This window comes from Helobdella robusta, assembly GCF_000326865.2.
Source record: "Helobdella robusta unplaced genomic scaffold HELROscaffold_17, whole genome shotgun sequence".
NCBI classification, from domain to species: domain Eukaryota; kingdom Metazoa; phylum Annelida; class Clitellata; order Rhynchobdellida; family Glossiphoniidae; genus Helobdella; species Helobdella robusta.
Window position 1 is genome coordinate 1,865,679 of NW_008703942.1, and position 16,157 is coordinate 1,881,835.

General features: G+C 33.2%; 2 protein-coding genes across 2 annotated transcripts; both read right to left on the bottom strand.

Moving 5' to 3' along the window:
- Positions 1-285: 285 nt before the first annotated feature.
- Positions 286-2,673, bottom strand: HELRODRAFT_170179 (hypothetical protein; the record flags this gene model as incomplete). The annotated part of the gene is made up of 5 exons (XM_009016015.1): positions 286-377; positions 863-988; positions 1,849-1,927; positions 2,417-2,510; positions 2,570-2,673. The coding sequence occupies 5 exons, from the start codon at positions 2,671-2,673 to the stop codon at positions 286-288; spliced, it is 495 nt and encodes a 164-aa protein (XP_009014263.1).
- Positions 2,674-6,240: 3,567 nt separating this feature from the next.
- On the bottom strand, positions 6,241-14,761 carry HELRODRAFT_98406 (hypothetical protein). Its single transcript, XM_009016016.1, has 20 exons — positions 14,627-14,761; positions 14,300-14,388; positions 13,900-14,026; positions 13,541-13,617; positions 13,373-13,438; positions 12,612-12,701; positions 12,056-12,134; positions 11,530-11,602; positions 10,581-10,669; positions 10,230-10,297; positions 9,784-10,017; positions 9,530-9,615; positions 9,223-9,312; positions 8,868-8,996; positions 8,389-8,481; positions 8,229-8,302; positions 7,965-8,073; positions 7,623-7,682; positions 7,292-7,387; positions 6,241-6,905 (listed from the first exon to the last, which is right to left on the bottom strand). Exons 2-20 carry the CDS (start codon positions 14,322-14,324, stop codon positions 6,786-6,788), a joined length of 1,785 nt encoding a protein of 594 aa, XP_009014264.1. The 5' UTR covers positions 14,325-14,388; positions 14,627-14,761; the 3' UTR covers positions 6,241-6,785.
- Between the last annotated feature and the right edge of the window lie 1,396 nt (positions 14,762-16,157).

The following is a 16,157-nucleotide window of genomic DNA, read 5'->3' on the forward strand; positions in this document are numbered from 1 at the left end:
ATATCGTTATGTCATCACTGAATCGATCATGATGATGATAATGTGATCAGTGGTGGGGATGTTGCTGAAGGATGTGAATTAGTCATGTCGATGATGATGAGGAGGATGATGGTGACGAGAATGTTTATGATGATGAAGAGAAGGTGAAGGAATGGGGATGATGAAAAATCATCCAATCAGCAATAACATTTCGTTTTGTTTTGCAGCCAGTAAAATAAATTAATTTTTATTAGTTGTTCTTTATTTATATTATTTAATATTACTCATTCATTTATTTATTTAACTCTAAGTTTTTATAGAGCTTGTCTTCTGAAATGAAAACTTGAAAAGCAACTTCCTCAAAACGTGGAGAGTGACGTAACGGAAGTCGTAGCCATCTGGTGAGATTCGGCGATTGGGATGGTATGTTGTTTAATAAATTTGTTGAAATCCACGAATTGGTCTGGTATGCTTAGGTTGGCATAGGTTTGTTGCTTATGTTGCCATCACTTTAAGTGTTTGGACTACAATGCTGGCAGGCGACAACATGAGTGAAAATAGGAAGGAGAGTAATTGAAGTGTTGAAGATTTTCAATTTATTTCAACACGAGTGGAAAAATGCAACCGAGATAATGTTGATGTTCCAAGTGTTTGAAGGCAGTTGACAGCATTTCAAATAAAATTATTATTCGATGTCTGAAAGGAAAATAAAATGCGTCAAAAGAAAGGATGCGATGATGACGTCACAATAAACACCAACCTCTGCCTTCGACAATAAATCCTTGCCGTCATGTGCGGGCTTCTTTGTGTTGTCTTCGTCGACGCCATGAAAAATTTCTTAACGAGTGAAAGAAGAAATGGCAGAGAAGAAATATGATGTTACTGTTGATGTTGACGTTGATGTTGCTGTTGATGTTGCTGTTGATGTTGCTGTTGATGTTGACGTTTTTGCTGATGTCGTTGATAATATTGTTGCACATGTTATTTTTTGATGGTGTTGCAAATTGTTCTGCCGTCGTGGCTAATGCAGATGTTGCTCGTTTGCAACATTGCCGAAAACGTGATTGTCAACGAGTGAAAAAATTATTTTTGAGAATATTTTTGTGGAACAATAATTATTAAGTTTGTAATTGATGAATAAATAAGCTATATATTGATAGAAGAAATAAAGTGAGAGTATTGAAATTTAACAGCGTGTGTTAGGTGGGGTAAGAAATACTGGTCTGTTCCAGCAAGGACGGCGCAGTTAAGTGACCTTGCCCCATGCCTGCTGCCGAGAACTCCACAAATTATTTTGTTGGTTCGTGTACACAGTCATCGAGTGTACGTTGTGAGAGAACAGATGTGCAATTTTTGACAGACAAAAATTATTTCTAAGTAAACTGATTAAATGATTGTAGATGAACATTTCGACAGCTGATATTATAAGAGCAGCTACATTTTATTGACTGCATTAAAATTTTTATAACATTTAATATATTGAAAAGTTTTGAAATCTTTCAACATTAATACAATAGAATAACATGAGCCAATAATAGGGCGTTAACATCGAAGTGTCAGAAACGCATCACCTAACGAGCACAACTTGCGTGTGTTAACATCAGATTTCATGTTAACACTTTTACACAACGAGAACGCATCATAACGTTTTAATGTGTCTTCAAAACATCAACACCTGTGAACAATTAATTAGCAGCAACAACAACAAGTGTTTGTTGTTGTAAACAAGCAACAATAAGTAACAGTTTCACACCATTGCAGCAACAACAACATAATTTTATAGCAATCAGAACATTTATTCACATTACACACACACACTTACCCACACGCACACAAACACACATACACACATGCAGACAGACTTCAAACTTTTCATCCACTTCCGGTCTGCAACATTCGGCTTGGAACATTCCGCAAGTTTGATTGAAGCGGCGTAGTTCCTGTCTGCCTGTGTATGTTGTGCATGTTGTGTGCTTGTTGTGTGTGTGGTGTGTGTGTGCACAGTGTACAATGCTGGATTAAATCGTGTTGTAGTGTTTGCTTTTTTGTAGTTTAAGCTGTGTGGCCTGATGTATGCTGTCGTGTGTGTTTCATTGTGTTGCGCTGTGATGTGTTTTATAATGTGTAGTGGTTTGCATTGTGTGTGAATTCTTGTGCTGCAGTGTGCGCGCGTCGATGCTGCCGCTCTTTGAAGCATGCTCAATTAATATTCTGCCCTCGTCCTCTTAATGATTTCTATTTTCAGTCTGTACAGCATGCATGTGTGTGTGTGTGTGTTTGTGTGTGTGTGTGTGCAATGTGGGAACGAACACACGTGGGTGGATGTATGCAGATAGGCTTTGTGGTGCTTTCATAATGTTTTCAAATGGAAAGAGGATTATTAAATGTTTCAAATGTGGTTTACTGTAGGTGATGCAATCGACGTCAATAATTTCACCTCGAACGCCCTGATAATACCAAAGTGACCACTAACCAGCATATCAGCATGGAAGAGGAAAGTGCAAGCGGTAAGTAAAGAAAACTGAAGACTGCTGGTGGAGACGGCATGGATGAAGCAAATAAATCATTTGATCAGACCACACAGACTCACATGCGCTTCACTTTTTTATACATCACACAGTCACGTGCATCCACAGGCACCTCACAGACGCACATGCACTGAATGACTGACCGACTGACTGACTGACTGGTCATCACGCATAGATGCACTAAGTACGTTGGGACAATGCAGTTAGATCGATATTCGCATGTGGCTGCAAGGCTTCAAGGATGTGAAAAGGTTCTTGTGTGACACCATCAAATAATTTTACCAATCACTTTTGATTGATTGGATACGCTGGGTTTCTAAAAAGGAATGTTGCTGTTTTAATTTATTTCTGAAAAGATTTATTGCCAAAATTTTCGATTGTCCTCTCTTTTTGTTGTTTGAATTAATTACTTTTTGTTTCAGAATTTCAGATATTTTTCAGTTTTTAAATGAAATATTTTAAGCAGTTGAAATAATTGACATGGTTTTCATTAAGGTAGGCTTTTGTTAACAATTGATTTTATTTCCATCTGCTTGGTTCGTTTAATATTTAACTTATTATAATTACGGTCTAATTTTTTTTATTTTAAAAAATTCGACAAGTTTTATAAACATTTTTCTAAGTTTAATGTTGCAACAATTTAAAGAAAATTATTTAAGTTGAATATCTATCGGTAGTCCTGTAAGTGTTTGGCTATAATGATCTCATAGCAAGCACTACAAAGTGTTGTCCTTAGTTAGGGATTGAATTGTCTGCCAACAAACGTCTGTGAATATTTCAAACAAGTTCAATCCACAAATTTTTACAAAATATTTAAAAGTTATAAAGCTGAATCGCGAAAAAATGTTTGTTACAAATTAAAATAATAAATGTGCACATTATATTCATATAACTCTATGAAAAAACAAACAAAAAAATGAAGTGCAGATAAAATAAATAGCAGTAGATAAAACATAAAAGTATAACACGGCATGCATACATGTCAACACACGCAAACACGTGCAAATTTCTGCACGTGACCAATTCATTCAAATAGCAAAATTGTTGTGTAGTGTGCCTTTTTGTCAGTCTGTTTGCCTGTGTCTGTCTGCCTGTCTGCCTGTCTCTGCGTCTATTGATTGAGGAAACGCGTCATAACTCCATGCTGCTTTTAATGAATTTTTACGACCCACCATCAATTCATTTGAACGCACGATGAAATTCCAACACGAATATGTTGAAGAAAGCCAACTACACCGTCTGTATGTATTCTGAATGTATTATGACACACACATACACACACACACACACACACACACACACACACACTGTGTTGTTATTGTTGTTAATTGTGTAATATCAGTGTGATGTTGTCTCCCCAAACACGTGACATTATGACAGTTTGTATGACTTTGACTGTTTAGCGGTTTCTACATGAGGCAACAGCTTTCACTGTCGTTTGTCTTTACTTTTTAAATGTCAAAAATTATTTTCTAAAAGTTTTAAAAATGTTTGACCCAATTTAACTTTATTTTTCTAAGTTGTTTGCGTGAAAAACGTTTTGTACCACAAGGGCAATCGAAACTTTCTATCAACTAGGACAGAATCTCCAAGATATATATTTAGTATTTACAAAGTACAGTGTCTCTATACCAACAACGAGAACAATTTATATTGTAACAGCACTTTAATGTTTGATCATGTAAAATATTCCCTCTAAATTGGAAACTTACTGTTTGGTTATTTATGAACTTTGGTTATCTACAAATCTGTAACTAAATTTTAATTCTCAATCGTGAAGACTACTTTTGTTTTACCACAATTTCATCAACTTCAAGGGTATGGTTGTTTGTTTGTTTGCTTTTTTTTTTATTAGTCTTTATTATTGCAGCTCTGACATACGCAGAACCACTTACAATGTTACAGATATATTATGTTATCTATATATCTTTTATTATGTTCTTCTTTTCTTCATCTATTGATTTGAAGCAGCCATCTTTTGCCACAAAGGCTGTTTATCATTTTCACACGACGTACACATGTATTTATGTGCACGCGCAAGCACCGCATCATATACGCTGAGTATATGATAGCCATTGAGATGTTTGACTCAGCGAGCATTTAAACCACCGAGCCATCTCGCCAGCCAGCATGCGACAACTTACGTCGTCTACCCATTTACCAACCTCGAAAGGATGGACGGCTGGGTTGACCGGGGGTCGGCTACCCGGATGAATCTGTAGAAACTGCAGAATTCGAACCAGGGTCGTGGGAGTAGTAGACGGACACGCTAACCACTCGGCCATGAGACCCTTTGCTTGCCTTGTTTGTTCGTTCGTTCGTTCGCTTGCTCGTTTGTTTGTTCGTTTGTTCGCACTACACCCAACTACACGTCACCGCATATTACAACATACAGCATATTACAACATACAACTACATTAACATACAAAATCACGAAGGCCGCCATAATAGCACGCACCAGCATGCACGCACACCAGACCCACCTCATCAACGCTCTTGTCCCTTTCGATTCATGCATGCGCCACAAGCAGCACTTTGCTTTATTAGTCGCCACTGCTACAGGCCACAAAAGTGCACGCATACAACGTACAAACAACGTGTTCACACGCAGGTGTCGTTCGTTTTAAATATTATCATAATTCTACATTTTCAAGTCTTCTCTGCTTAAAACCAATCGAAAAATGAATTTATTTTAAATAAAATTCATAAGTAAGTTTCAGTGATTTATTTTCATGCCCAAGTAAAAGTAATAATAGCGATGAATGAATGAAACCATATGAAATGAATCAAGATACATGAATGAAACGTCTAAAAATACTTAAGTAGTCCTGTCGGTCAAGGAGAACCTGTTTCAAACCACCACCTATCAATCCATCCCCTGACTTTAACTTTGTTTGTATCGAAGTGAAACGAAAGCTGTGCGAAACAACATGGAAAAGTCTTGTGAAACACACGTTCAAACTTCGCACGGAAGTGTATTCAAATATTCATGTGCCCGACTTTTTCATTCGCCACGAGGATAATTTATAATCTTTTCGAGGTAAATTTCTTCCCCAGACTTTTTGAAGCATCACCCGTTTTCATATATTTATAACATACAAAAAAAACAAATATTACATTAGTATGCCTTTGTATGATACACCTACGTTGTGTATTACACCATTCATTTATATGTACACTTGAAAATCTGCAGGTACTAAAACGAATAAATTTGATAATTGCAAATGAAAGGTTAAAGGTCAATTACACACTTCCTAGGTTCTGCAGAAGATTCAACGACACGCCACCAACGTCGTGTATAAATACGTGCTAAACGAAGCATCACACACGCAACATATAATAAGCGGGATCTTTTTGTCATACAATCGAATCGAACCCGGTCACTGCACGCACTGCGAAAATTGACGGGCGACTTTAACCACTAGGCCATCACGCCGCCCAAACATATTTTTTTACAAAATTTTCTACAAACGCCCAAGAGAGCTTCGGTAAGTTAGTTGTCCATTAAACAGTATGTGCGCCAAATGCCAAACAGTCGAATAATTTGACGAAATTTTATCAGTTGACGACGAAACGCACGAAGAACGGTGACATTGAATTCGGATGAAATTACTAGAAGAGTTCTTACTAAATTTAATGTTTTGCTCGTTTAAACAAGTCACAATAATAACTCACCAGAAAACAGTGGCGACTTACTAACGCGAAAGTAGAATGAAATTTAACGAAGGTCTAGTTTGATCGCTTTTATGAATTTTCGTGCTTTGAAAGAATTTGCAATTATCTAATTTCAAAGCGGTCAGTCAGCTAGGAAAATTAAGAGGTACTCTCTATATAATTTGACGATTATGATAGGTTGCAGTCATTAAATGGTTTACTAACCAAAATTAAAATATTACTTAGCTCAAATACACTACAATAAGCGAACATAAAAAATGAATATTCGTGGAAAACAAGACAAAGACGTCAGGCACCGCTGTTACAATTTAAAAAAAATTAATCGACACGATTTCCACTTTTTTCCAGATCAAAAATTACAACTCCCAGAAAAGTTATTATAAAAAACAGTAACTCAAAATGATACATGTCCAAACAAACTGCGTCAACATACACATCTGAAACCATTAAAACAGCTCCTTAAATGTTCGCAAAGTAACAGTTCAAAATTATGATTAAAAATTTAAATTCATCAGGAAAACAATTTTTCAATGCGGCAATCAATGGCAACCACGCCAATATCGTCAACGAGAATGCTAGGCTGAGTGATAGGGCCACAACAGATCAATGGTGGAAGAGGCGGAGTGAGGTGTGTGCCAGGGTGATTCCGTGTTCGTTGCATGCTTCGATGATGCTCTGGTCGTTAGTTGAACCTGATGGCGCCACTATGTACTTCACTCCAATCTAATCAATATGTAGCAATCATCTTATTTCTTCAGAACTTCAATGGATAAAAAGAAACAATTAATTACTTAATGCAGCAATGGCAGATTAAAATAACCAATTATACAACCCATCAAACTATGTGATGCCATATCATTTGCGTATAGCTTTCTAAATTTGTAAAATTATTTCATTTATTTGCCTGAAAAATCAATTCTAAACACAGAAAACATGGAATGGTTGATTGAAATTATTCTTTTACAAATTCTATTTCAAAGTCAAAACCCATTTCCATGTTTAACATAAGAAGTTAGAAAACTAAATGAACATGACAGCTCAACTTGAAACATACAAATTTCAATATATTTGAAAAAGATCTAAAGCAATGTTATATAAACAGATCGAACTTGGCTGGCTCTGTCAATGTTGTCTCTGAAGGGGAAGAATGCATCGGAGCTGAGTGCAACATCGGTCAACTTCATCATCCATGAGTGAATCTCCTCCTATCATGTTTCATTATCACCATCATCATTCTCATCTTTCTCATCATCATTCTCACTATCATCATCTTCACGATTATCATCAAAATCATACCAGAATCATTCATTAAGAGTAATATACCAAGACTCTTCAAAATTCTTCAACTCAATTTTGAATCATTTAGTTTTAATTTAGAAATAATTATATATCTGAAAGTATTCTTTAAAAGTAATTTCATATTAATGATACAATAACAACCTTCGATAGTGGTTCCGGGACGACTTCAAACGATTTCTCCCAGTTGCATTTGTCAACATCCTGCAAGATGTAGTGCATCACAATAACCAATACAAAATAGGAATTGTAGTATTATATTTACACTATAATATTTAGGCGAGAGATATAAACGCGTTTGTTTTAATAAAACGAGCATCAGACCCACTTCAAACATTGAAATCAAATTTAAATCAAATACGATCAACAAATCACAATAGTCCGCAAGAAGCTTGGCACGTCGTATCACATAAAGTACGCTGGGTTGGGTTATATTTTATTTGTTATATTTTAAAAGAAACCATAATTAAGAGACAACAAACTCACCTGACCAACAGTTCCTTCAACAAAATTATCGATAGCATTTGCAATCTCTGACCTCTTGACTCCCTTCTTGAAAGTCATGGATGCAACACGCGGGTGATGACGTAGCCACCTGTTTATTAAGCAATTAAAGTAATATGGAAATCCATCTATGTATCTATACGTGTAAGCCTTCTAATTCTAATTTTATATTGTGACCATTGACCAACAGAGCACCCAATAGACGTAACAAGCTGCATATTACGTACAACACAACACCCAACTGACCAGTTAGTGGCCTTGACACCAGCAAGTCTTGTGCAGTGAATGCGTGACTGCTGACCCGCACCTATTCCTATGACCTTTGAAAATCATATTGAACAAGAATGACATGAAAATTTTAGCCAAATTCAAATATTGTACGATGTGTCAGTTAAAAAATTTACACCTGTCCATTTTTGGCATAGCAGACGGAATTGGACTGGGTGTACTTCAATGCAATGGTGGCCACGATCAGATCTATGATGGCCTGCTCTGGAAGCTGAATGTGGTTCAACAGTAGAATCTTTATTATTGTTTCCAATAAACTTGTTACACAAAAAACAAAATTATTATTTTAAAATAAAAATATTTTAATAGTTTGGAACAGAAATCTTATTTGTTGAATTCAATTCTATTCCAGCTTAATTCTCGTTTTACTCATTCATTATTGAACTGTCTAAACCATATCTCTACAATGTTTCAACCGAAGCTAAAATATATAAAAAACCATGAGTTACATTATCCCATAATTTGACCTGGCTACACTCCAGGTATCAAGCGTAAAACAAACACAATCCAGCATTAACACTAACTATAAAACAAACACAAAACCAAAACGAACGTTGCACGAAACGAAGAAGAAAGGGACATGAAAGTTGAACTTACGTTTTGGTGAGTGGTGACAATATTTTTGAGAAGGTCCCTGTTTATGACGGCATCATTTCTCATCTGCTCCATCGTCAATCCAAACACAGTCCTTAGTTCCCTGGCAGAAGGCTTGTATGCCTTATCGATCTTATTAAGGGGTGAAAATTTTCAACGATTTCTAACATTTGCCTCAATGAAGGAGTTTATTATCGCAATAAAAAGAGAACTGAATGAATATGACAACGATTAATATAAAATGTTGACGTACTAAAACAATAACTGGTCTCAACATTATTTTAGAAAACGGATGTTAACATTATCAAAAAGGTAAACAAAAAGAAAGCCGGAAAAGCTAATGTGATAGTTGTCTTACTTGAATGATGCAGTAGGCACCTCCCTTCTTCTTCTTCAATATCTCCAATGCTTCCAAATCATAACCTGGAGCTATTATGCCATCCGATACCTGATTAATTGAAAAATTATAAAAATGAAAATTAATTGTATTTTTTTCCAGAATAAATGTTAAAATATAAAAGGTATCATCTTTCTATAATCTACAAGATATGCAAGAACTAAAAAATTTTTAATAGGATGATGATATAGGTATTGTAATTAATGGTAGAGATTACATAAACCAATGATGACATTTGAACCATGATACATGCATCAACAACAAACACCTCTCGAGATATAATCCTGGCTGTGATGACATCACAGACATCTGACAATGCAATGAAGTCACCAAATGATGACATACGATCCGATCCTGTTCAGTTGTTTTTTGTTTATTCCAACTTTAAACGATTGTGTTAATCATTTCTATAGAAGTCATTAACATCAAACTAACCACATAAGTAACCCAACAATAACACCATCATCAGCAACTACATCAGTCACAGAAGCTACCCAACGACACAACAAAACAACAACCCACCGCGAGCCCTAGCGTAAGCAGAGGCAAGTGGTGAGAGCTGATCAAGAAGGTCATCCACCATGCAGATCTTGGCATCTTCAACACTCAGCTTCAGGCCAACAGCAGCTCCTGCAGGGCTGACATGTTTGAACGATGTCGCGGCAGGCAGGTTCAGCGATTGACTCAATTCTGAAACAAGTGGCCATCCATTCAGCGCATCGAGGAGGTTTATGTAGCCCGGCTTACCATTCAGAACTACAGATTTTTACATTTATCTACAAAACTCTTTTATGGTATAAATTCTGGACACAAAATTTTAATGAAACTAATTAAATTTTTACAAAGTTTCAATGCTAAGTCATTAAATGTTATGCAGGTAACAACAACGACAGCTTAATTAGAAAATACAATTGAAAACTTGAAGATTGTACAAAATAATTTGTAGACAATAAATGAATATTATATACTTTTAAGGGGTAAAGATGGCAGATGAGTGTATATCTGGGCGTTCGTTTGGTGGGGATTGATTCCATATCTTTAAAAGATTAATAGATAATTATTACAAAACAAATGTTGAATAAACATTTTTTTATACTTATTGTACTTTACTGCTCAATCAAAAAATTGACCAATCCTAACTGAAAAATAGTTCCAGATACAATTTTACAATCATCAAATAACATGACTTAATGAAAAAGCACTTATAAGTCTGCTGCAACCAACACATAAATCCTCAATCACCACCAACCAGCCAAACAATAATCAACAAACACAGGACAAACCCAGCCCCATCCCCACTCAACCAACAAACACGTGACCTCAAGGACATCTGGGCCTCTCCTGAACTGTACTGTTTCCTGAAGAAATCAGAGATTGCTATGTCATATTCACTGGTGTGGTTGAATGCCTGTTTCATACAAAGTATTGAAATTGTAAGCATTCTAAATGGCAAAGTGAGGCACAACTTTCAATAGCACAAGCACACTTAAGCACGCACATACTTATTATATTATATTATTCTTTCATTACCAAACTAGGATATGTTAATGCAAAGGCTGACACTGAATTGGAAGTATATAAAAATATGAAAATAGGTAAATTAAAGAAAAAGGGAAAAAAAATTGAATGAGTAAAAAACTGAATTGAGCAAAATAAATTAATGTATTTAGGCAGGTGAGCAGCAAAATGTCATTGGCTCTCAAAATGACCATGACGTTAAACAGGATAATCACGGGGTAGGTTTATTAGCACACATGTTTATGTGCATGTCGTCAGTTTTTACTGAAATTATTGAATGTTGACTAGTTTAACAAGTACACAGACAAAAAAATAATTTATAACGAACACAAATCTAATATGCCAGAACTGTTATCAGCAAAATTAACAAATAAGATTTGATCCATTTGATCAAGTTACATTTTGTAATCTTTCTTTATTGCCGATAACATCAACAATGCCAAAACTGTTGTCCTTAATATTGTCAGCCATATTTGCACTGCAGCATATTTATCATCTCAACACTTGTTTAACTACCACCACATTTGCATATACTTCAGACTTTTATTTATTTCTATTTTTATTACTCATTTATGATATTTTATTGAATTGAATATTTGTTCACTAATTAAACTAAATTACTTACTTAACAATTTTGAACTAGGAAGTTAGGAATTAAGAAAAATGTATTTTTAAAAAATATTGAAATATGTGTAAAAATAAAAAAATAATTGAACATTTGCTACAAAAAAACCGGCATAATCAGCCAACCTTGATCATGAGAGATTGCCTCAAAGCAGCTGTGGTATCCTTGCTGTCAGAATGTTCTATTTCTTCAAGCACTCTATTTTGAATTCATAGAGATTTCAAAGTTTAACTGATACGTTTAAAAAACAGAAAATGTTTAACTCATTGCCTTTCAGTACTTTTCATAATCATTATTCATTTATAAAGAGAAATGCGTTAAACTAGAGCTCAGTTCTCATATGAACAGGCAAGATGAGGCATACACTGTCAACGCAATCTACCTAGCTGCACGGTAAGCACAAGTATTCAAAGTAATTCCAAGAAATTCAGTATGTGAAAACAATAAGATGACAGCTACATAAGTTAATTATAATTCTATGCCAGGTATATACAAACATCATGAATACTCCTAACCCTAATTTCAGTACACCTATTGAGTAACAAAATCATTGTTTTAATTATTTCCAGCAACAAATCACATTCCTCCTAAATATGCACAGCTTTGCAAGCAGCACAACAAAATGAAACAAACAAGGCCCACGTGTCGAACCTGTCATAATCATTTGGATCACAGACGACGGTCACTCTTGAATGGTTCTTAGCTGCCCCTCGGAGCAAAGCAACACCACCTGAGTTAAAATATTGATGAGCAACAATACAACTGCTATTGTCTTACTTATTAATTTTTGTTTCTGTCATCAACATCACTATAAAACATATCAAAAAAAATTTTTTCAAATAAACAACTTCACAAAATCTACATTCCCATAATCTCTATACAATCTTCATCTCTTTAATCTCCACACAATCCAACTACTCCATTCCAACATATGAAAATGATCCCTTCCCAACAGTTTTGTTTCACCCCGATTTTTTGTTCACAAGCTGTTGTGAAATCTCCAGATGAAACGTTTTTGTTGTGTTTGTAAAATTAATTTAAAATTTTTCGACTCAAAACCATTTATAGCATCACATAAATAGCATTCACAGACAATTTGCAGCATGTAAACATTTTTAAGTCTGTAACAAATAATTTATAAAAAATCCGAAATTTCAAAGTTAAAGTTTTGCGAAATATTAAATTCAGAATGAAATGAACATTTCACCTATGTCAATCTGCTCAACAGCTTCTTCAATGGTCACATCTGGAGAAGACACGGCCTGCACGAATGGATACAAGTTGACCACAACCAGGCTTCATTCAGGAAATTTTATGGCGAATTTAAACATTATGAGTAAGCAAGTTAGGCAGAAACGTTAAAAAGAAATGAAAGTCATAACTAGAAAACCGTTTGTTAACAAAATAATTTATTTGGAAAGCATTTTTGCATTGTAAAAAAAAATTGGTGGTTGAATTAAAGTTTGAAATTTGAATGATTGAAAATTAAAAGGAAGATGCATGGTCGCCAGAAGCTAAAAACTTTTAAACAGTCAAGTTATAAAAATCAGATGATATAATATGAAAAAAATTCAAAAAATGACAACAAAAGCATCATGTAAGTCTAAGTACCATATTGGTGTCTAGCAATTAGCTCAAAGTGATACTAATTAATGAATGATAATGGAAACTGAAAATAAATGCTAATTGGTGATCAACTCATGAGTAACAAAAAATATATATAATGGTGAAAGCATTCTGGTTCCTTGTTAAAAATTATGAAGTTAATCATACAGACATAGATAAAAAACATCATTTATCAAATAATAAGTTAAATAGTCAAACAGCTATCCCACAATGCTGTTCATGTTAAAAGTAGAAGAAACTTCCAAAAGTAAAGATCAAACCCTGATATACAATAACAAATAAAATTAAACACCAAAAAAATCACAAACTTAATAACTGCGGCAATAATAAACACCACTTACTTTATCAAATTGTAATTCAAGTTTTCTAATTCTTTCACATCTGACTCAGTGTCTTTTGCCAAAATTCCTGAAATAAAAACAAAAAAATAAGTAGTGCACAAGAAAGCCATGAACACCAAATTAAAAATTTTATTTATAATAAATTAGAAAATAAAATTTCCATACTGACCAGCATGAATGGCTGGATGCAAGGTTTTCACCCTTCCTTTCAGAAGTTCTGGAGACTTTGTGTAAGTGGATATCTCACTGCACAGAGGAAACATTCATATTTTTGGTCATTGATATACAACATTAATTAACATAATTAATATTATACACTCATTAACATAATTGAGATTACCCATTCATCAGCCTATTCAGCATTATGCAAATATACACATATTAAGATATTTGAAATTATACACTTACCAGGATATTTTGACATGATACATTTATTATCATATTTAACATTATACATTTATTAATCTATTTGAGATTGTACATTTATTAACATACATAATTCATCAGGTGGTCAAATCAAATACATACCAGACATCAATGCCTTGCTGCTTCAAGTGGGTCGAAGTACCACCAGATGATAATATCATATAGCCAGCATTAACCAATCTTCTGGCAAATTCTATGATGCCGGCTTTGTCATAAACGCTCAAGATTGCTTGAAACATTGATTTTTAAATGTACATATAAAATTTAAATTAAATGTTAATCATATCAGATATCACATAGGTTAGAATTGTTATTTATACATACACATAGGTTATTTATACGATAAAGAATAGAATAATAGATGCATTGTGTCTGAGTGAAAATTTAATTTTAAATTAACATTGTTAATCATATCACATATCACATAGACATAGGGAATGAAACAATGTCTTATTGATTTACAATCCAAATAGAAAATTGTAATAAAATTATAATAACTGACCATGTTTACGATGATCTCCAGACATTATTCTTCAGATGACAGTACAATCTGAAAATTTTGCAAAATTTAAAAAATAATGCCACTCTGTACTTATAATATATGATTTATAATTTATATATAAATTATATAATTATTTATAATACAAAAAAACAAATTTATATAACATTTTTTTAATATTATTTATATGCAATTAAGTAAATTGCTTTTATAATATTCTTCTACTTCTGAAAGATGAAAAAAAAACCTCACTAAAAACTTGTCAAAAGTTTAAAATTAATTTAAAATTATTATTATTATAATTATAATAAGAATAGGTAGAAACCTAACCTGAAATTGTTCTTGACAGAATAAGAACTTCGAATTCGTCCTAGACGTCAGGCTGAGGACAGGTCGAACAGACAAACGCAAGAAGACGCTTTAAATTAAAAATAAAAAATTTTTATGCCACAACCATCAAAACGACGGAAACAACATGCGCAAACTTACAATCTTATTATCGCCCAGCGTAATACATTTCTTTGCCTGGTTAAAAGTGTATCTATGACGACAAACGCGTTTTATACAGACGTATTGATAATTTGTCGACTTTACCTCCATTATTCTATGTAATTATTTATTTTTGAATTTATTATTTTATTTATGTATTATATATATACTTCTGCAACTTTAACTACAAAGCAAAATAGCCGGTTCAGTAAGTATAATAAGTCTTTCCTTTTGTTACGTTCTATTTGTTCCTAGTACTGGCATTCCTACGTACTATCTAGCTATTTCTTAAGTTCTCAATTCTTGAGGCAGCCGAAAATTAACAAGAGTTGGATTTTCATAATTTCATTTTTGAAAAATTCTTACATAACCAGTACACACTAAACATGATAAAATCAAATAAATTAACCTTGTTTTTTTACCAATGTCCACAAAAAGCTTTTACAAGATAGTCTTTTGATTACTATTTTTTATACATAAAAACATTTTCTAAAACTTTAATATATTTGTGTGGTAACTATTGTAAAATAATATTTTAAAACTTCTAAATAACCTTAATTGAAAGTAGCAGCATGTGAAAATTTACATAAAATACGTCCAAACAATTTATGCTAGAAATATAAATTGGAAACATATATGAACATCATGATCAATAAACTTAATAAAATTAAAACATAAGAAAAATAAGAAATCTACCCATCACACACACACATATAAAACAGCTGTGCTTTGATATTTACAAAAAGTAAGTTCATCAAAACGTTATTCTTTTTAAAAAATGTGCAAAGACATCTACACAAAAAACATCATAGAATCTAACATTTAAATTAAACATAGTGCTCCATTGTTGACGATTATTTTTATTTACCTCAAAGTATATTGCAATTCAACTACTAAGCAAGATTAATGTTTGAATATTCAATTACATTAATTATTAATAATAAACTAATTAAAATTCGTTTGCATTAATTATTTGTATGCTCTTGTAAACGCAACATTGTTTATCCGGTGCAATTAATCATAACAATTAGAATTATTGAAAATTAAATTTGAAAAAAAAACGATAAAACTATTATATGTACAATATAATATATCTAAGGCCTTTATTATGAAAGGATTAAACGAATGATATTAAAAAAAAGAAATCCAAAATCTCTAAAAATAAAAAATGTGAATGTGGATTCAAGTAAGTACTATACATCAATAAATATTCACAGTCTACGTGTATTATAAACACATGATAGAAGAAATGATTCCATTACACCATTAATACAGTTCTTATTTAAAAGTTTATAAGCAGAAATTTTGTCTCTTATCGAAATATTTAAAAATTAATTAATAATCTTTTAATCAGTTTTGATTTTAATTTTAC

What these genes read in the sequence shown, in the direction of transcription:
- HELRODRAFT_98406 (XM_009016016.1), bottom strand. Translation starts at nt 14,324, where the DNA reads ATGTCTGGAGATCATCGTAAACATG. An exon ending in CTTGAATTACAATTTGATAA is followed by an intron (nt 12,702 to 13,372) that starts AGTAAGTGGTGT and finishes TTCCTGAATGAA; the next exon opens with GCCTGGTTGTGGTCAACTTG. An exon ending in TTGAAGGAACTGTTGGTCAG is followed by an intron (nt 7,683 to 7,964) that starts GTGAGTTTGTTG and finishes TACATCTTGCAG; the next exon opens with GATGTTGACAAATGCAACTG.